Below are 23,166 nucleotides of genomic sequence, written 5' to 3' on the forward strand. Positions count from 1 at the left end.
GATCAGGAGAGACACTGAGCATCTACAGCTATCTGTAAAACACAGTATTCCTGAAGGCAACTTAAAGACATTACAAGAAAGCTTGCCAATGATTCAGGCTGTGTTAAAGAATAAAGGCACTCGTACCAAATACTGACTTTCAAGTCAGTATTTGGTATGAGTCTAACTCTGTTTTTGCCTTATATATTATATATCCATGTATGTTTAGACCTTTTAATAAATCCCTGAACCTATTTCCTTTTTTTCTAGCAAAATATAAAGAAATAAACGTTGGCTCAAGTCTGAAGTGAAATTGTGTAATAGTGTGAAGTCATTTCAAATAGAAACAAGGAGGGTGTGAAGAAACTAACACATGGTTATTTTTCATATTGTTATTCTATACCACTCCCTTTTTATGGATGTCTTTACAGCCAGCACCACCAAGGGCCCAATTTATGAGTCTGAGAGAAAACTTTCCAAGGAAACTGTATTTTACCTATATTACTGGGGTAATACACTAGTTTCTTCGTCATTACTGCTGACTAAGAAATTGAAAGTGTATCAGTGTATTTCAGTGCATGTATTCACTGAAATACAGTTAGGGAGTTTGCATCATGTCACAAGCACACATACACAAAATGAGCAGGATGCCGACTAGGATGTATTAACAATATTTATTCACTACAAGCTCCAGTGTTATTTTTCCTATTTCATTTCAACCCAACAGTCAGAATGAGATGTGTTTCTTTTTCTTTACATATTTACAGATTGGTTTCACTATTGGCAATATATCACATTTATCTATATACACAACCCATTTACCACCTTGTTGACACTAAGCACTTTGAATGGTCACTAAGACCAGAAAAGCGCCATATAAATGCAGTCTATTTATCGTTCTTGCCAGCCATCAGCAGAAGATGTTTGTTAAATATGGGTTAAAACCTCAGTAGATTTCTACTGATTGTGTTCTCTTTCCGCCTTATCTCTTGAAAACAAATAAACTCCATTTAGTTTTACTTTTGGAACTTTCCATTCTCTTTAGGAATAAAGCTAAAGGCCTTAGAATAAGAGTTCAGTAATGCTTTCAGAAAGTGTTCAGGGCAGGGACACTGGAAGAGATTGTGAGTGAAATATTCACAAAGACTTTATTATGAAAACACTGACAGACAAAAAGGAGGGGATGCGATCACTGATCTTTGACCATCTGCCCTCGTTTAGCCTTTCTCTATTTAAAATCAGTGTGTTCAAGTGCCGTAGCTCTCCAGCACTGTAGACAAAGGAAAACAAAGAAAGAAATGGGTCCATGTAGTCAGACCATACATGAGCAAGTCAGTTTATGATACTGGAGTAACTGATTAATGTAAACTGAATACTGAATAAATGAAGAATATGGAGATCCAAAGTACCAGCCGTTATAATGTCAGAAAAGCAATTCTGGGTTATGGTGAAGCACACGTAACTGTCAGGACATTAACATCATAACATATTAGGCCTGTATAACTTGATATTTATTGCTCCCATTATCAAAATATTTGGTGGGATTCGTCTGAAAGTGAGTACTGAAAATCAGTATTTCATTTAAAAATGTTCAAATATTGACTTTAAGTTACCTTTTGAAAAGTGCAAGTATTTCTGAACTGATTACTCATCAAATGTGGTACAAGCGTACTTCCAAGTCATAGCTATGGATAAATACAATTTGGTTTTGGAAAGAGGTGAAATGAAAGAGTAGGAGAAAAAAAAAGGTTAACAGTGAGACACCTTCAGTTCTCACTATAATGATTTTAATGGAAGAACATGACAGCCAATCAAAAATACAAGAAGAAGAAGAAGAAGAAGAATGCTTGATTTTAAACTTTCAAAACATCTACTGAAAGTTTTTAAAAACTTCTGAGCCCGTACATGGACTGATGAGAAAATTTGAACTTTTGTCAAAAACAGACAAAGTATGTTTTGAAAGGCACTGCACAAAAACAACGAAACCTCATCGCAGCTGGAAAGCATGTTGGAGGAAGTGTCGTGGTTGGATGGAGGCTTTTTCAGCTACAGACAACTTTTTTTCTTACTTCTATCAAAGACTTGAAGAGCACATCTGTTTACTTGTCATCGGTTTGGTCAGATAGTGTGTATCTAATGAATAAGAAAAAAATCATTTTTTAGTAATCAGTGCAGAAATCCTGTTATTTCCAAAAAGAGTACGTAAGCAAATTGTACGAAGAGTTAAAGTAAATAAACATCAACCCCTGATTAAATGAGTAAAGTCGTCTATATAAAACATTTTTTTGTGACACAAGTGACACAATTGCATTTGTTACAGAACACTTGCTCTCTAAGTGTTTTGTCTAGTAAGACAAAATGCTAAACAGCACATTTTAACTTTTCCAACAAACACACACACATTTTCCAATACTGCATTTACCTTGAAAAGCGGCTGTGTCCAATATTGCATCGTTGCTAGAAGGATTTATAAGAAACGGTGCCTTCAGGCACAAAAAGAAATGAACATGGCTAAATTTGGAAAGGTGGGACATGTTGAAATTTGGTTGGAATACAAATATGGTGGGTCAGAAATACAGTACCTTATACAACACACATATCATAAGCTGTAATGAAACACATAGCCATCCGTGTTAAAACACTGCATTTACCCCACATCTCCTAACGAAACCCTTCACTGAAACCAGTAGCACAGTCTATGAAACCTAGCTTGTTACCAGTGTAGCAGAAAAAAACCTGTTTTCAAATTAAGACATGTGAGCTGTAAAATATGTGTTAGATGTGTATTTTCTTTGATTTACAATCTAGTCTACTTTTGCAATATGTACATTAAAAAAAATATTTAGACAGAGAGAAAAAAATCAGCTTTAAATATATATTTATCTCTGTGTTTTTAAAAAATCATTTATGAAATAAGCGGTCAGCTTATTTCATGTCAAAGCAGCAGTGATGTGTCATGAACCAGGCTAGGACAACAGCAAGAATAAAGACAGCAAACACTAAGGTCCATCTCCATCCGGTGGACAGTAGCTTTCTGTTGGGAAAGTGGCACCAATTTTTTCTCTGGTGCCCCCTTCAAATATTACCACTGTTCTGTGTGTGTGATAAACTTTAGATGTTATGGGAAAAGCAAAATGTTAGTAAAACTATTATTAAAACTTTTCATTCAGTGACTTAATGTATGTTTTGCCTTGTATTGCACCCAGTAACACCCACTCGCCTTTACGAGCTTCTAAGGCCATTTGAAACCCCATCATTTCATTCACACCTTCATCTTTGGGGTACTGCCAACAGACTTTAAGCATTCACGTTTTCATGTATAATCCTCATCATCTCTATCATTTCCCTCAACCAAAATTACAACAAAAATGAAAAACGAACAAACAAATGGGAAAAAAAAGTAAACTTGTTATGTTCTGAATCAGGGATCACATGCATTTATTTAAGAATCCAAGCTTGCTTTTGTCTGACCATGCAGTATGGACACACTGCGATGTGCGTTGCTTTAAAAAACAAACAAACAAAAGAAAGCAATCATCACAATCAGCCCTGAAAAACACCTGGGAATCCAGGTTCTGTAGGATGTTTCACGCCAGCTTTGGGAATTCATCCAGATGGTTTTAAAAATAGTTGCCACTGAACCCACCAATGAAATCCATCCAGTTAAGGGGATGATCAGATACCACGTAGTGCTTCTCTAGAAAAAACAAACAAAAGAAAAAAAACACCGGTCCATCAAGGAATTGGCATCAAATGAACTCTGCACTGTAAAATCCCAGTTTGTTTGGAGATAAAAAGGTCGAGACATACAGAAAGACACAGCTGTAAAGGGCAGCGGGCTGCTTCAGCCCATATTTAGTCTGCTTCTCATCGGCGGATTTCAAACATTGCAACCGAACACTCATTCAGTCTCGTTTTGAAAGCTAACAGTTCCTCAAACTCAATTTCAAACAAGTGAGCCCGCTCTGCTCTGGGCAGGCACCATGACTGGCACCGCCCCCATCCGCTCCAGAGTGGCCTGGCTCACGGCGTAGGAGTGTGTGTGTTGCCCGTGTGCGGACGTCACCACCGGTTTGAGGCTCACGGTGCCGTTGCTGCGCACCATGTTGGGAGGGGAGGGGGCAGAGTTTGTGGTGACCACCAGAGTCTTTGGTGGCGGGAGGGTGTGGCTGCCGTTGGCAAACGACGTCGTTGCTGTCGTGGGCGGGGGGTGGCGGGAGAGCGGGGTTGAGCCTGGAGCTGTCACTGCTGCGCCGTGGCCTTGTGCTGCGTTCTGGCCTGGGCCGTGTCCGTGCGTGCCGTGAGCAGCGGCAGAGTAGGTCTGGCGAGCGTCTCCATTGTAGCGCGTGTAGGAGTTGGTGTCATAGTTGGGTTTGGGGTTGTGCCAGTAACGACTGTTGTACGTGTTGGTAGACGTGAGCGTGTCGTTCTCTGAGGAGGACGCGTCGGCATGGAAAGCCTTTACTGATGATGACCTCTTAGGAGGAAGGTCATCCTCTCTGTTGAGGAGACATTTGAAAGAGAGCACAGTTAGACATGCACAGCTTTACACGCAGATTACAATAACTGCCTGTACCAACGTTTATGGTTTGCATGGGGAAAAACATTAGAAAACTGTTTTTCATTAAACGCAATTTTATGATATTTATTTTGTTAATCCTGTGCATTTATAGCAAAGCAAAAGATCACAGATAAAAGATGTCAGTAATACAAGAAGTGAAGGCCAGTTAGTTCAGCTTCATATATTTAGCACAAATTTCCATAAAAGATTAATTCAGCTTCACAGTGCAGCAAAAGTTCTACTGAGAATCTACAAGGTGCTTATGTATTCATGTGTGCACTCTGATCTTCGTGGAGCCTATTAAATATAATGTGATAATCATTGCGAAGCCGTGTGCGAGTAAAGCAACAAAAAAATGTCAAAACTATGATCAAATAATTTTATATGTATTCAAAAGTATTTCAAATGAAGTCGACAAAAACTTCCTGCCTTTCTGTTTTTCTATTTTCATGAGGAAATGGAGTTGAGCTCCTGAGGCATATGAGATGAAGTGTATTCTTTGTGATTTTCTGTTGAGGAAAAGCAGAAGTGTAAGGGTGGACTGACAGTTTTATTGCTATCTCAGTTACTCAGAGCTACAGATATCTGAAAGTAAACTAATTTATCCTCCAAATAAGTCCTGGAGTAATTTAGTGGCAAATTTACAGCTAAGGTAAACAACTGACAGAGGATTTAAAAGACAAACTAGCCTGTAATTAGGAAGAACATTTAAGCCTATTACTGGTGTAGTTTTCAGAGCTTTCAGTGCTGACACGCTTAATATTCTACAACAGGAAGCACAAAGCCAACGCTGCATGTTTTTGATTTTTAAAATACATCAGACAGGCCATAAATGTCACCCTGCAACCTTCTGAAACACTAAGTATGTGATTAGCTCAGTAAACAAACCCTGCTTTACTTCAACAGAAACTCTATATTAAGTATAAACAATGTCGTGGAAAGACTGACTAAAGAGCTGCTTAATTCTGAGAAACAAACAAAACGCTTTGATGACAAAATACAAAAACTGCACAAAATGGAGAAAAGCTGGACTGTTAAATAGCTTTTCACCTGATAGTAACAGACAGTATGGATACTGGATACTACTGGTACTTTATTTATAAGTAGTATTTCTATGTTATGCTACTTTCTACTTCTACTCCACTTTATTTTTGGAACCAGACATCCCAACACAATTTATTTGAAATCTTTAGTTGCTTATTTGGCAGTAAAATTACATATAGCAACAAATAATGTTTAAATAAAATAACACATACAATTATGAAAAGTTCTATATAATATATTTTTATATAGGAAGTTGAAATATTTTTCTGATTCCCCACCCCCTTGGCTCTTGGTTCCCTCTGTGCCCCTTCATTAAAAAAAATCCTGGAAACGCCCCTGCATCCTAATAGCCTTAACACCTTATAAGGTAAACGCATTCTTTACGGCTCCTACACATCAGTCACTGGACAAATAAAAGCTTATCTTTAAATATAAATGTATTCAGTCTGAATAAATACATAAACTACACCCATTAGCCACTTGATCAAGCATAGTGCAATCTACTACCTTCCAACAGTCTGCCGTAAAGCCTTGCTTTTGTTGACTGATTCCATTGTGTGTTGTGATGGTGGTCTACTGAACTGCATTTCATTGAAATATCTTCCAAATATTTTTTTCATTCCATAAGCACACAGTGCATTTAGGGGGCAAATCATCAAATGTATGTTGTCTAGTACAAGCACTCAGCACAGCGTGGCCTCAATAATAAAGCAGAATTATCACCTTTTTGACACAGTCAGCAAAAGCTGAAAATGTGCTCTCCATAAAAGTTCAGCATGCCAGTGCCGCTGCGTTACAGGTTACAGACATACTGAGTAAACGTGGTGAGCGTACAAGCTTGCAGATGCACTTTCACACCAGCTACATAGTAATGAAAAAGAAAAAAAGAACAATGGAAAAACAGCAATCAAAGCCAAACCTGATCTCATTGGGAATCTCCTCCTCATCATATTTGTTCTTGTTCTTCCAATAGAAGAGTGTGACCACCACTAACAGGGAACAGATGACGACTGCCAGGACTCCTGTGGCAATGGTTCCTGCTATTAGACCTACACTCTGAGGCTGGGCTGCAGGACAGACAGACAAGAGGATGACATTTGAAAATGACCAGAGAGCTGGATGAGTTGGCCAAAACTACACTTAAAAAAATTATCTAGTAAACAGATTTCATTTCATTACACACAGAGAAGAGAATCAAAAAATGTATTTGGAAGTTTTCAGTCTTTTGAATATGTGGCTTTACAGCTGAAGGCCCCATCCAAAGTTGTGTTTCTTAATGTTTACAGGCCTCCCAAATACTGCACAGACTTTTTTAATGACCTCAGTGAACTGCTGTCTGTGATCTGTGTTGATTTTGACTGTGTAATTATTGCTGGGGATTTTAACATTCATGTGGACAACCCTCAGGACAAAGGGACTAAAGACCTGAGTAACACTCTGGGCAACTTTGGGCTGACTCAGCATGTAACAGAGGCCACACATAATAGAGGACACACTCTTGACCTACTGATCTCCAAAGGCCTGAGCATTTCAAAGGTTACTGTGTCTGATGTGGGCCTGTCTGATCATTACTGTGTTTTCTTTGAAAGTAAAATCTCAGCCCACACAAATATATCAACAACAGTGATCACAAAACGGTGTATAACTGAACACAGTAGTGCAATTTTTAACCAGGTCTTCCCATTAACACCTGATCTGTCCAGAGGGTCAGTCAATGAGCTCATCAATAGCTTCAATGCTAACATGTTAAATGTAATGGACACTATTGCTCCCATTAAGGTGAAGGTTATCTCTGGAAGGAAAAAGTCTCCATGGAGAAACTCCACACTGGTGAAAAATGAAAAAAGAGAGTGTAGGAAAGCTGAGCGCAGATGGAGAAAAACAAACCTCCAGGTTCATTATGACATCTATAAAGAGAAACTTCACAATTATAATTTACAACTGAGGAGTGCAGGGAGGTCCTACTTCTCTGACATCATCACTAAAAACAGCCATAATGCTCGGGTCTTATTTTCTACAGTTGACAGGCTAACAAACCCTCCTGTGTCAGTGGCAGCTGAACTTCATTCGACCATGGCCTGCAATGACTTTGCCAAATTCTTCACTGAAAAAATCCAAAAAATTAGACAAGCAATTGGTACATCAACAGCAGATCCAGGATATGTACTGTGTCCACCAAAAAACTGTTTAAACACCATGAAACAGTTTCAACCTATTAACAGCAAAGACCTGGAGGACATCTTAGGTCAACTGAACTCCTCCTCCTGCTGTTTAGATGTCCTGCCAACAAGTTTTTTCAAAAAGGTCTCAAAGACTTTAGAGTCAGACCTGTTACAGATCGTCAACTTTTCTTTATTATCAGGTGTGTTTCCAGAATCACTAAAAACTGCTGTAATCAAACCTATACTGAAAAAGGACAATCTTGACAAGACACAAATGAACAACTACAGGCCGATCTCAAATCTCCCGTTTTTAAGTAAGATCATTGAAAAAGCAGTTTCTCAACAGCTCAGTTACTTCTTAAAACAGAATAATTGCTACGATGCCTTCCAGTCAGGTTTTAGACAGAACCACAGCACTGAAACTGCTCTGACCAAAGTGTTTAATGACATATGTCTGAATACAGACAGTGGAAAAATGTCAGTCCTAGTTTTACTGGATCTCAGTGCAGCATTTGATACAGTTGACCACAACATATTACTCAAACGACTGGAGAACTGGACAGGTCTTTCAGGAACTGTACTAAACTGGTTCAAAACATACGTAGAAAACAGGAAATACTTTGTATCAATAGGTAACTTCACATCTGAGCAGACAAGTATCACATGTGGAGTTCCCCAAGGTTCCATCTTGGGACCCCTTCTGTTTAACATCTACATGCTCCCACTGGCACAGATTATAAACAACAACAAAATAAACTATCACAGCTATGCAGATGACACACAAATATATATCACAATGTCACCAGGAGACCGAGGCCCTGTACAGGCTCTTGGTAAATGCATTGAGGAAATCAATGACTGGTTGTGCCACAATTTTCTCCAGCTAAACAAAAACAAAACTGAGGTAATAGTCTTTGGCGCCAAAGAAAAACGATTACAGGTCACCAGAGAACTTCAATCTATACATCTAAAAACCACAAACCAGGCGAGAAATTTGGGTGTAGTGATGGATGCAGACCTAAACTTAGAAAAACACATTAAGACAATAACAAAGTCAGCTTACTATCACCTCAAGAATATATCAAGGATAAAAGATCTGATGTCTCAACAGGACCTGGAAAAACTAGTCCATGCATTCATCTTTAGTAGGCTTGATTACTGTAACAGCATCTTTACAGGTCTACCTAAAAAATCAGTCAGACAACTACAGCTCATTCAGAACTCTGCTGCTCGAGTCCTCACTAAGACCAAAAAAGTGGACCACATCAGTCCAGCTCTGAGGTCCTTACACTGGCTGCCTGTCCGTCAGAGGATAGACTTTAAAGTTCTGATGCTGGCCTATAAAGCTCTGAATGGTTTAGGACCAAAATACATCAATGACCTCCTGACCCAGTATGAACCATCCAGATCCCTCAGGTCATCTGGATCCGGTCTTTTATCAGTTCCCAGAGTCAGAACCAGACACGGAGAAGCTGCATTCAGCTTTTATGCTCCTTATATCTGGAACAAACTCCCAGAAAGCCTCAGATCAGCTGAAACACTCAGTTTATTTAAATCCAGGTTGAAGACTCACCTGTTCTCAGCTGCATTTGAATAAAGCACCAAATCCACACTTTAAGCTTAAATTTCAAAACTTACATTTAACTACTGATTTTATCTACTGTTCTGATTTTATCTGTTTTGATTTTATATACTGTTGTTTGTTTGTTTGTTAATTAGTTAGTTAGTTTATTTGCTTGTTTTAATCAATTTTAAATCATGCTTTTTATTTGTTCTTGTTTCTAATGTCTCTGTAAAGCACTTTGAATCACCTTGTTGTTGAATTGTGCTATACAAATAAACTTGCCTTGCCTTGCCTTGCCTTGCCTTGCCTTTCCTTAATATAGCTCCTAAAATACATCACTAGATCTGTATGTCAGGTATTTCAGAATAATATAAGGTGTCACTACAATAAGACACAAAATAAGGTGTGGTCCACACTTGATAATAACAAGTCAAGTCAAGTCAAGTCAAGTTTATTTATAGAGCACATTTAAAAACAACCAAGGCTGACCAAAGTGCTGTACAGTAAATACAGATAAAAATACAATAGAACACAATTTCGTAATAACACCTCGCTGATAAAAATAAAATAAAAATATATAAAACAAATAAATTAAACCTTTCTAAAAGCCAATGAAAAGAGGTGAGTTTTAAGAGCGGTTTTAAAAGTTTCTAGGCTTTTGGAGAGTCTGACGTGAGGAGGTAAACTGTTCCACAGTCTGGGTGCAGCCACAGCAAACGCCCTCTCTCCCTTTGTCTTTAATTTATACCTGGGAACATCTAAAAGCATCAGGTCGGCTGACCTCAAAGATCTCCTGGGGCGATAACAGACTGAGCACACAGTGCAGCTTTTATAGGCTGAAAGCCACATAAGAAACTAGAACAGCTGATTATCCTCCGACATCAGGCAATTGCCCACCGAGGCTGGCAGCTTCCAAATCGTCCAATAAATAAATAAATAAATAAAATATAAAAAAAAACCAACCCATTTTTGAATATTGAAAACTTTGTCTTGCTTTAATGAAAGAGCCCCAGATGTACTAAACTGACCTTTTCTGTGCCAAATAACAATTTTCAGCGCCCAGCTGACACAACTTTACACAACAGATGTACTTGCCAAAATAAATAAATAAACAAGATTCTTTCAAGTCTAACGTCTGACTAACTTTGTCAAAAAGAGTTTGGGACAATCCTTGTTAAACATATACATCATGCCTTTTATTTAATATATGGCTTTGTAAAAAGCAATCTCTTTGTCATAATTAATGGATTCAAATTGTTTTTAATAAAAAAATAAAATAAAATCTCATTCACGAGCCTTTACGTCTGTATTGTGTCAGCAAATCACAAGTCTGGCATGTCTGGCAGACTCAGCACTCTGATACAGAGCCCCAGCCTGTCACACACTGTCAGATGACCAAAAGAAAACAACATGTTACAGCCCTTTCTGTCAAGCTATCAAAACTGCCCGACCCTGTCACTTTTATCACCTCTGTTTTTTTCCTGGTGTCAGATGTCAAGTGCTGCCGTGTGCAAGCGGCTCTGACTGTGCCCTTTGTTTGGCTGGATTTTGTCACATTTGTTTGTTTGCTTATGTCTGTGTTTGATGGCTGTCAGTCACCGAGAAGACTTCTGCTCTGCCACTAGCAGCCTTTCCATCTTAAACAAACAGACACGTGTCACCTTACCCGTGCCTGTGATGTTTGAGTATACTTACGTGCAACAACCTGCAGGTTCAGCAGACAAGTGCTCTTTCCGATAGCGTTGCTGGATGTGCACTGGTAGAGTCCTGAGGTGGTGGTGCTGATGTTTCTCAGTGTGACAGTGCCCTGCATCTGGTCTAAAGGACACAAACGCACGCACATACAGAGAGCCACATAGTAATTAAAGTTTCTAAAACACAACCATATGGACCCTGTGTTGTAACTCGCACATTTAAATAATTCAAACACACTTACATTGATTTATACTTTTAAAAACTTCCGCTGAACAAGTTATACTAACTACCAATAGAGGGTGCTATTGTCTTCTTAATCCCAGTTGTGCAAATATGTTGTTCAGTAGAACAATAAAACTGAAGATTCCTTTTTCATAAATGATGAAAGGGTTGAGCTGTACACTACTGGATTCATTTAAATTGCATAAGCTTTTATTCATTTATTTATTTGTTCTTATCTTGCATATTTCCGCTGTAGAGGAAGTCAGCCAGATCTTTAACTGTTTTCTTAGCAATGACATGACAGATGTCATAGCTGTGTGCGTCAAACTAAACACACAGAGGATTAGGAGTGGCACTGGATTCCAGGATCCCTTTACAGTTTGAATGAAATGCAAGCAGAAGAAAACAAACGTGAATATTTAAAGATACATTTGTTATGTTTGTTTGCTGTTTTTTTATGTAAGCGGACATGTCAATTGTAGTCATCAAAAGGTAAAAACTTAATATATTATACATTAATGCAAAATTTATTTTAGAGGCTGTTAAATTATTTATACTGTAAATAATACCTGCAGCTATAAGTATAACCTCAGTAGTGAGTCATATTTTGGGCTACATGTTGCAAAACAAGCTAACAAGTGTGTTTTTTTCACTAATGAAGTGGATTTATTTTATGGCTGCTAGTCTGTTCCATAAATGCATGGACTAAAAACTACTTATTAATTCTAGGCTTGACTACTGCAATTCATTATTATCAGGTTTTCCTAAAAACTTATTAAGTATCCTAAAAAGTATTCAGCTGATCTAAAATGCTGCAGGACAAGATTCACAGGGACTAGAAAGAGAGAGAGTATTATTTCATTGTTTCCCTGTGAAACCCAGAATCAAACTTGAATGATCAGGCACCATCTTATCTTAAAGAGCTCATAGTACTGTATGACCCCATTAGAGCACTTAGACTGCTGGCTTACTTGTGGTTCCTTGAGTATTTAAAAGTAGAATGCGAGGCAGAGCCTTCAGCTTTCAGGCCCCTCTTCTGTGGAACCAGCTCCCAGTTTGGATTCAGGAGAGAGACACCCTCTCCTGAATCCTAACTGGGATCCAGCCTAGGCCTAGGTCACCTGATCAAGCCCTAACTATATAGTTGGGGCTCGATCAGGCGACCTAGGCCTAGGCTGCTGGGGACGTCCCATGCATGCATTCTGCATTTAAGCATGACTTATTATTCATTGTTGGCTCTCTTCCACAGTGTGGCTTTTGGCTTCCCCTCCCCTAGCTGGTTGCAGCACATGGCCGCCCCTCCCTGAGCCTGGTTCTGCCGGAGGTTTCCTTCTGTTAAAAGGCAGTTTTTCCTTCCCACTGTCACGAAGTGCTTGCTCATAGGGGCTCATTTGACTGTGGGGTTTTCTCTGTATTATTTTAGCTTCTTTACTTTACAATATAAAACACCTTGGAGCAACTGTTGTGATTTGGTTCTATATAAATAAAACTGAACTGAACTGAAATGAACAGTGTTCACCAATACACATTAAAAATACTCGTGCACACAGATGAAACTTTACAGTCTAACTGAAATATTGAAAAAGAAAAAGAAAACAACAACAACAACAAAATCTAGATTATTTAAAAAAACAATTTTTGTGACAGGTTGTTTTTGTGTCTTTGTTGTTTGTTTGTTCATTTGTGCTAACGCCACTCCATTTTGTGGTGAGTCAGATTCTTTGAAGCGCTTTTCGATGTTATCATTTCAAAGGCCTGATTGCCAAAATTGCAAATTAGCATATCACAAAAGAAGATAATTGACATTTATTCAACCACCTTTGCAGCCTAATTTGCAATTATGATTTACTGAGTACACATATCCTATTCTCCCTCTGCAAGTGCTCAGATAATTGGACTCATACCTGTTAACAGAAGACTGTTTCACTTTTATGATAATATGCTGTCTGCAATTGATGTGACTTTTGCACAGTGGGCTTTCTACTGACCAGTAGTGTACAGACAAAGAAAGATACCAGTGATGAATATTATTTCACTGTGCAGTGGGCACAGCTGGAAAAGAAAGGAGAGTGCACCACACCAGTCCTCTCTGATGCTGAAAACCAAATCCAACTCCAGTTTCTGTAAATGTTAAACGCTGGATGGCAGAAGAAAGTTATTGTATGTATTGCGGTCGCAGCAATGACACAACTGCAGATCTCACAATGGCACGTGTGGGCAGAGTTGGTATTCAGCATGAGGAAGGAGCACCACAAAGCAATATCACTTTGCTCACTTACAGAAACACATTGCTGACACACACACAAGCTCATTCACAAATTCACAGGTTCGAGTCACTACATCCATCCATCATCACCCTCAGCAGGGTCAGCGGAGGAGGATAGTCAGGAAGGGGGCAGTAGTTCAGGCCTGGCACATGACAGGTGGCAGTGATTTGGAGTCTGAGCTACGCTATGCGTGTGAGATTTACCAGCGAAGGTGGGGCAAAAGGGAACTCCGACGGCCAGCTTGTTTGTAATACCTTGCATGGCGTTGTGCGGCAGCTTGGGCAGCGCGTCCAGCTTCTCCCAGGAGTAGGACGGCGTGGGAATACCTTCCTCTGATTTGCAGATCAGCATGATGTCACTGCCTACATCCAGCGTCCCCTGGATTCGACACGCTGGCACCGAGGGGGGCACTGGCAGATGGAGAGAGTGGGCGGTGGTGCATTAACCACTTTACAAAAGAAAACTAATTTTTTTCCAAATAGGGGAGAGAATTACATAATTTAAAAAATGTGCAGTCTCATTAATCAAACAGTCAAATATGATGTTTTTCTTATTAAAAGGACTCCTGACAAATTGAACAGTTTCCACTTTGCCACAGTGATGATTGTGCTGTTTATCTTTCTTTAATAAAGATCTGCAGATGGTAGAGAAGAAAATAAGACAAAACCTTCTTTTTTGGTCCTTTACTGTTATTAGCTGGCACTTGAGATGCATTTTTAAAAAAGTGAGCGCCACGTGCTCTCAGGTTATGAAGTACGCAACGCTTTCCTTTTCTCCTTTTTATTTTTGGAGTTGTGGAAAGAATAATGAAAGAAATGTGCTGGTGTACACTACCCAACACTGTGAGTCCGACGACACCAATGCTGCGCCCCCCTCTGTCTGGGAGGTTGTTGACCAGGCACTGGTAGGTCCCAGTGTCGGACACCTGGGTGTTGTTGATGAAGATGGAGGCACTTGTGCTTGGCATGGTGGCAACGAAGCCCACACGACCGATGAGGTGGTTGGAGAGGCTGAAGACCCGACCGCCCTGGTAAATTATCACCTGGATAAGGGACCAGAGAAAAATTTAAATTAAACTCAATATTTAAAATACTGTTGCACACAGTGTCAATTTTACTGTAATTTAAAAGATACAGATGAGGACTAAATTATTACCCCCATTGAAAATGTTTTTTCAAAGGTATTTTCCAAGTGCTCTTAAACAGAACAAGGAACGCAGTTTTTCCAAACATCCTATTTGTATTTTACAAACTGAAACCAAAAGTATTTAATAATAACCAAAAAACTATTTGGCCCTGCTTATGCTAATGTTTGCATATCCTTTTGTCTGGATCACAACCTGCAGTTGTTTCTTGCAATTTCCACAAGTTTAACCCACGTCGCCTGAGCAATCCCTGCCCATTCTTCTTTAATGACTCATAAGCTCCTCCAGATTTGACGGTCTTCTGGCATGGACCTTGGTTGTCAGTTCATCCCAAAGATTTTCATAGGGATTCAAGTCTGGGCTTTGTGCAGACCAGTCAGTAACGTTCACTTTGGTTTCCAGGAGGTAGCTCTTCACTGGGAGTGACACATGTTTTGGGATGTTCTCATGTTTGAAAACAAAATGACGACCTAGACCTCGTTTTGCTGCTGAATGCTTGAGGTTTCCTTTCAAAAACATTCATGTATCCTACTTTCCTTATGGTTCTTTCCACCCTGAGGGGATTGCCCATTCCAGACGCACTGAAGCGTCCCCACAGCATGATACTCCCACCACCATGTTTCACTGTGGGGATGGTCTTCTTTGAGCCAGATGCCTCTCCCTTCTTTTTCCAAACACAAGCAGCATCTCTTTGGCCAAAGAGCTTCAGTTTCATTTCATCTGAAAAAGTATGCATAATCTAAAGGTTGTCCTAAGCATACTTGTTGTCTTCTTTGAGACTACATTTTCCCAACTTGGCTAAGTTATTCACATCCCGCTGCCAGGCTTGTTCTGTGTTCGGTGCTGCATGGCTCTCCTTAAATTTCTTGAGTTCTTGACACTTGAAACGCTATGATAACTTTTTCTATCCATCTCCTGCTTTGTGAGCATTCAGTCTAAACTGATTTATTTTGCTTTTGGTATGATGCTTTCTCAACTGACAGCGCCAACCCTTGCAGTTTTTATACTGTTCAAATTGAAAGATAACACTCAGTTCTAACTTCATTTTACAAACTGAGCATTTCAATATTGACTGGTAATTTTATTTTTCCTATTGTGCACAAATATAAATAATTTATGCTAGTAAAGTTAAAAAATGCTGGATTCAAAATCCATTGCACTCCTAAACAAGCACTTGGGAAAAATTTGACAATAACAAAAACTTTAGATTTCATAGAGGGACGAATGATTTTTGTCCTCACCTGTAGATGACGTTTCCTTTAGTGTTACACATCACTCTCACTAGAGAGAGACCTATTTCTACATAGAGGCTAAAAATAGACAGTGGATAGAATGGAGCAAACTGACTTATTTCTCTGGAAGAAACAAACAAACAAACAGACAAACTAAAAAAAACCTTTTCATTTGTAAGTGGCCCTTTCTAGCTCAGTGGGTAGATTTAGGGGGAGAAGTACACACTAAAAGTATGCTTTCATGCTACTGTAAGGCTCTTCACATAAAAGCATGCACTAAATGTTATGCATAATTGAAAACATTTTAAATTAGAAACATATAAACTGCAATATGACCAATCTGACAGCAGCAATGCAGGCAGACGTCTGCACAAAGAGGTCAAACCCAGCAGGAACTTAAGGCAGAAGCTATCATTTTATCATTACATCCGTGACCTTTGAGAACAATCACAGACTCCACACTTGGTTCAGGTTGAGCTGATCTTGTCTCAGGATTGAAATTAAAAGCCAATGAAAGACCAAGTTGTTTAAAAGCTTCCCAGAAGCTTCAAATTTGGCCCGAACAGCTCGTTTGTGAGGCCGAGCCACATGCAAAACAGCTCTCACCCCTCAGCTGGGCCCACACAAAGGATGAAGGACCCACGCAAACACACAGTACATGCACACAAGTCTGGCAGTCATGACACGCGCGCACCAACTCACATGGTGGCGCGGCGCATACGCCTACACACAAAGCGTGGTGGGGAATCAGAGGGGCTATTCACTTTGCTGAAAAGAGGCCTCATTGAACTGTTCAAAGACCCAGGCGGAGAGGCAACCAGCACCAGTGTGTTCTCGCCTGAGTGTGCACGGCTCTGTGTGCGCGTGCATGCATGAGAATGATAGTTCGGATGAAAGTGCAGGAGTGCGTATGTGACCGTGTCCTCCACCGCTGCTTAACGATTGTAAATTGCGTGGCAGCAATTTCCTGAGTGCAGCACGCTCGCTTTGTCCTCTTATGTGCAGATGAATAGGCAGCTCCTCAGCTGTGATGAGAGCCTGCAACTGCATCTCTTCTGCGTGTGTGTGTCTTTCACTGTAGATACATTTTGTCACAAGGAGTGTATCAGTTGTGAGCAGAGTGTGCAAGTGTGTGTGTGGAGCATGGAAGTGTTTGTGACTCTTATGTCACAATAAGTGTTCCTCCGTTTAATAACTGCCCATTCTTTTCTTTCCTTCTATGTGTTTTTTTTGTAATGGGTTCATTTGTGGATACCTCTCTGTTTCCTTTCTCTAACACATGATCTGACCTGGCTCTATATTCCTGATGACCCAACAATATAATCTGCATGCTCGGGGAAAGCGATCCAATCAATCGGCCTCGCACACGCCGTTTTGACTGTGCTCGTTTTGAGTGTGTGCATGAATGAGTGGAGGATTAAAGCAGGTCCTAACCTGTGCTGCAGATCAAGCCCATTTTGGCAACGCTAACTCCTTCTACTCTGCAGGTATTAATTTTAGGAACAGAAACAAATGCCCGATGGATTAAGGAGAAATAAATCAAGCCAATGTATGTTTAAAAAGATGTTAAAAATCACAAGCATGAGAACAGTGGTGCATTTATGGTGCATGCCAAAAGCCCTCCTTTTTGTAGACTTGTTTTTATTTTGCCTCTGTCCGCTATGTCGATCCATCCGTATCTATGTGTATGTATAAATCACCTCATTCCCTCGCGTGACCTGGTTGGCTTTGTGGCTATGAACAGATAGAAAAGAGGTCATGGCTGGCACTCAGATGGCAGACGGCCCTAAGAACTCTAGCTGGACTAGCTGGATACCCAACTGGCCCAGTGGTAAACCTCTGTTTCATCCTTTGACTCCTAAAATCCTACATAGATACAGTACAAGCATCTGCACAAATTGTGCTACATCCCCAGTCGTTCTCCTGCTGCGCGATATACCCTGTAAGTGTGAGTAGCAAACGAATGCTCATAGTGAACTTTCAGATACTGCTGTACCAGTTTCGTACTCCTATTCCAATTCTAACTGACCGTGCAAGGACCCCCTGGCCCCTGACATGCCAGATACTGTCATCGCTTCAATAAAGCCTGAATAAATCTCTAAACCCTCACAGCTCCCTTCAATCTTATGACTATAAGCTGCAACTGCTATCTCTTTCTATCCTTTGAGACATGTTCTGAACAATATGGGACCAAACCCCATTTTACTAATATACTTCTGGATTTACCTCATTTACCCTTTTGACTCTAGTACATATATATATATATATATATATTTGACTCTTTTGCCAGCACATTTTCACACATTGCCAAATGTTTAAAATGCTTGGTCAGTTGGTGTGGCACAACAACTGACCAAGAGAATGAAGTGATGGGAGGTGTGAGAGGGGTCCTATAAGAACCCTCTCACTTGTAACTGATCTAATGCACAACTCTGTTTGAACTAAACCTGTAATCTCACTGGCCTGTCTGATAATCTGAGCTGTCTTGTGTGTAACAGTGGGGCTTGTACTTAGATGAAATACTGAAGGTCAAACTAGATTCACTGAGACTTCAAACTTCAGACAGCACTGGAGAAACTGTGCCTGGAGTCACTCACACGAAGTACGACTCCCATAAAATTGAGTTGCTTATAAAGTGCCCATGTCGTTGGCCTAAGCCTGGAACGGTATTAAAAACTCACCATAATCACGATAACCACATTCCACTGTAAACTAAAAAAAACTCCCAGTATTAATAAAAAGGATTTTTCCCATTAAACCATCCTTTGGAAATACACTTGTAAAACACAAAAATTATATAATATAACATAATAAAAAGCAGAAAATAAAAAACTAATTAAGTTGACTCTGCATACTCATGTCCCTTGAGGTAGACAAGTGGAAAAGTAATCAAATATATAAATAAATAAAGTAAAATACCTGTCTGCTGATAAATACAAAGTACAGTATAGTACAAATATACTATGGAAGCACATGTAAATGTTCGGTGTGGTTTTGCTATATAAGTACAATGTATGCTAAGACGTTACGTTTAATGGAATCTGCTCAAATTAAATTGACTTTACAGGCACACAGGCTATATTCTCGTTTAAAGATCAGCATCATTTCTGCATCACATATTCTTTATGATCTCAATTTCACAGAATATTCATTTCAGTGATGCGGCACATATTTTACTATATCAACATTATATATATATTTTAAGCTTCTTTTTCCAGGAACTAAGAAAAAGAGGGACTTAATCAGGGAGATGACCAAGGTACACAAATATTGAAAATGAGAAACGTTTTCATTAGTGCTGAGAAAATACACCTTTCTCTAAAACTTTTGATCATCAACTGCAACAACAAAGAAAACAATATGCAATTTTACAAGATGTCCCGCCACAATAAAAGCATTTTTACAAAAGTTGGAGCATATTTAAGCATAAGGACCACCGATATCCAGCAAATACCTTTAAGAGGATGAACAACAGGTAAGTGTTGAGTTTGATTGTGTGTGTGTGTGTGTGTGTGTGTGTGTGTGTGTGTGTGTGTGTGTGTGTGTGTGAGGCCAAAACTTCTGATCTCCACAACAATTTGTCAGACAGATTACATCCACAGAAAACAGCACATGAATATGCAAACATGCAGGTACACTTCTCTGAGCTATGCACCAACATGTTAGAATCTGGAGTTTAGCTTGTCTGGTCATGAGAATAAAAATGACTACAACTGGAATTAGGTAAAAGTTTACATAGTTAGAGATTCAAGCTTGAATTCTCTGAGCACTAATAAAGAGTACACTTAACTTCACAGCGCTTTACTTGTTCAACATTTTGTCATGTTAGAGCTTTATTCCAAAATGGAGTAAATTTCCAAAGATGAGCCCTGCCCCAGTACGAGAACCAGGTTATCAACAAAGATGTCTCTGTACATTGCTACACTCACATTTCCCTCAACCCTGACTAGTCTCCCAGTTCCTGCTGCTGAAAAAACACCCCGCAGCATTATGCTGCCACCACCTGACGAGATGATGAGTGGTGCTTGATTTCCTTCAAACTTGACACTTGGTATTCATGCCAAAGAGTTTAACCTTTTTTCATCAGACCAGATAATTTTGTTTCTCATGGTCTAAGAGTGCGTCAGTTAACTTTTGGGAAGCTACGGGCCTGCTGTCATGTGCCTTTTACTGAGGAGTTGCTTCAGTCTAGTCATTCTGGACCCTACCATGCAGGCCTGGTTGGTTGAGTGCTACAGAAATGGTTCTCCTCTGTCCACATAACAATGCTGGATCTCTTTCAGAGTGACCATAGAGTTCTTGGTCATCTCCCTGATTAAGTCCCTTCCATCCCGATTGGTCAGATTGGCGGGCACCTCTAGGAAGAGTCCTGGTGGTTCCAAACTTCACTTTGGATGCACTGTAAGTGCTTGTTCAGTGAAGCTCTCACATTATTGCTCCTTTACATCAGCGATCCCCAACTTTTTTTGCGCCACGGACCGGTTTATGCCCGACAATATTTTCATGGACCGGCCTTTAAGGTGTCGCGGATAAATACAACAAAATAAAACTAGTACCGGTACCGGAAAAAAGAAAATTTATTCACAACACACGTGAAAAGACCAAGGAAAACCGAGTAAACGATAAAAACGATAACAAAATAACGCTGAAAACCGATAAAAACCCTGAAAACTATACATTTCACACCTGAGCCTCAACTCTCGCGGCCCGGTACCAAACGACTCACAGACCGGTACCGGTCCGAGGCCCAGGGGTTGGGGACCGCTGATTTACATCACAATTTTGTTGCTATAGGAGAGATGCAACATGGACGATACTGGCTTCTTGTCATATTATAGTAGGTTCAGGTACACAATTACTGATGGAGGTTTTCCTCAGTATAACTGAAGTCATGGAGACTTTGCACGGTGTAGTCTATGTCATATAAAGTGTAAAAGAAAGCATCAGGGTGGAAGTTTCCATTAAGGTGTCCTACAAATTTCTGAGTGGGCATCATCCCAAGATACCAGCCAGATGTCCTCAGCTAGCTTTCTCTATCATAGTGAAAGAGTGTGTGTTGTACTGCAGACTCCTCCATGAACATATTATTAGTTGTCTGTTTTAGAAATCACAGTTTTTCACAGTTTTATCACAATGTGTGAAGCATTTGAGCAAGTTTTCAAGTCTAATTTATCATGCTTTGGAATCTGAAATCTCTGTGAACTTCAATATGTAGCACCTCATGTGTCTGTTAAATATGAAACTACAACCACCAGCTGGCTATCTTAGCTAAGCTTAGCTGTTTCTTTAATTATACAGTGGTGAGAACCCAAACAAAGTAGATGCTTTGGTAACCCCTGTTGCTATCTTGGAGGTGATGCTATAACCTTCAGGGTAGCCTTAGAGTCTAGGAGTGTAATTGGCTGACATGGCCACTAGATAATGCTCATGCATATGCTAGCACTGTTAAATACTTCAAAGCACATACAAACCACATGCACTCAATTGTTGTTTTGTTTTGGTGTAGGTTAAATACGTTACCTTTATTACTTTTATGCATGTAATTATATTGGTTTATGTTTGTGATAGATGTCTTTCATCAAAAAATACATGCCGTGAAAGGTAATTGAACCCATTTTTAAATGGCAAAGCCTGGTACTATCAATGGGCATTCGTTTTTACCATAAAATAGAACAAATATCTTTTGGAGGTCTCTATGTGTGAACTATTTCATGTTATATAAAATGGTCATTCATATGCCAAAGAAAAGAACAGAAGAAGACTGAAGGGAGGGATTTTTTCTGCTGAATCTACAGCTACTATATTACCTTATGCTGAGCAGCAAGAAGCAAGGTGCAAATACAACACTAATGTCAAGACCTTTAAATGTAATAATGTGTAGGAGTTAACAGTTCTGGAGCAACATTAACATTCATTTGAGGTCAGTTTCCCCTTCAGCTCTGTTTTGTTACCTTAACTCCTGGGGGAAATATGTGGCTCTTTAGACTCTAGCTAATTGTTTACCTTCTCTGTTTGTTCTCCAGGTAGTATATATATATATATATATATATATATATATATATATGTGTGTGTGTGTGTGTGTGTGTGTGTGTGTGTGTGTGTGTGTGTGTGTGTGTGTGTGTGTGTAGCTTTTTTTTCTGTTGGTTTAAGAAAAAAAGAAAAAAATCACAGGAAAATGCTGAAAGTGAATCAGAAATGACTGGAAATTATAACAATAAGTAAAAGATCCTAAAAAGCACAGAGCTAAGGATGAACTTGAGATAGAGTTTTTTGGGTGGTTGTCAACTCTTTACTTGTTTAATAATACAGGCAGACATTTTATCCATTTTTAAAACATACACCAAAATATATTCTAATGGAGTGATTTGGGGTTTATTGTGACTTTTAACTCAAAATACAAATTACTTTGTCTCCAGAGTAATTCCTTCATACATCAGGATCCCAGCAGACAACAAATGCACCAGCCTGTCACACTGCCTGCTCTCATAAACAAAATATATAGAGCTCATAGTTAAGTTCCCACAGCCTATAATGTGGGGTCGACCGTGTAAGCTAAAGGCTATGAAGTAGATAGTGATGCCTTAGACAAAAATGCAATAAAGGTAGCGGGGAAAACAAATAGCTACATTTGCACTTTTTAGTGAGGCCGACAAAGTTTTGCCGTCGCCTTCTAACAGTTCATGATTCGGTACGGACCAACACGAACATGGCATTTTGAGGAGAGAGAGCTCTGAGTGGTCATAGTGTGTGCTCACTAAAGTGCTAATGCAGGTTGCGCAAGTGTATGGAGTTCTGTTCAGTCATTCTTAATGGCTTTCAGCATCAACTGTAATCATTTATGACAAACACACTCTTCCTCTCTCTAAAATGACCTTGTGCGTGTTCTGTCGCACCACGCAGCACTTTATTTCATCAGACACTTTTTAGACAGCTCCCCAATTTCAGCCATACAAGCGACAGGTGTACACATGACATAACCATGCCATGATGTGTGAATTTCTGGATGTATGTACTCACGTCAGTATTCGCACTTAGACTGTGCACTTTGTCTACAGACTTCACACATGAATGCATACTGTATATAAGCCCCGCATGTAGGCACGTGGATCCGCACTACATTTGGACCAGCAGTCTGTTCAATTCCAGTTTGTGTGCGTGCATTTGTGCATATTTGTGTCTGTGTGTGTGGAGAACAGCTGCGATATAGAGCCTGTCGTGGGCGTGAGTTAATTAGTGCAGAAGATGATTGTGTTATTTGGACGGCCGACCAGCACTGGGGTTCAAAGTGAAGGGAGG

The 23,166-nt window shown here is 39.6% G+C and overlaps 1 protein-coding gene across 2 annotated transcripts in view; it reads right to left on the bottom strand.

The window, feature by feature from the left end:
- Positions 1-634: 634 nt before the first annotated feature.
- Positions 635-23,166, bottom strand: part of igsf11 (immunoglobulin superfamily member 11) — a 124,919-nt gene continuing 102,387 nt past the window's right edge. For both annotated transcript variants that reach the window (XM_004567020.4, XM_076892196.1), the window contains 5 exons: positions 14,329-14,536; positions 13,749-13,904; positions 11,006-11,128; positions 6,504-6,651; positions 635-4,478 (listed from right to left, as the gene is read on the bottom strand). In XM_004567020.4, the coding sequence (XP_004567077.1) occupies positions 3,926-4,478; positions 6,504-6,651; positions 11,006-11,128; positions 13,749-13,904; positions 14,329-14,536 (1,188 nt within the window). In that variant the 3' untranslated portion in view covers positions 635-3,925. The remainder of the gene's footprint in view (positions 4,479-6,503; positions 6,652-11,005; positions 11,129-13,748; positions 13,905-14,328; positions 14,537-23,166) is intronic.

Source organism: Maylandia zebra, linkage group LG14 (assembly GCF_041146795.1).
Source record: "Maylandia zebra isolate NMK-2024a linkage group LG14, Mzebra_GT3a, whole genome shotgun sequence".
Classification (NCBI taxonomy): Eukaryota; Metazoa; Chordata; class Actinopteri; order Cichliformes; family Cichlidae; genus Maylandia; species Maylandia zebra.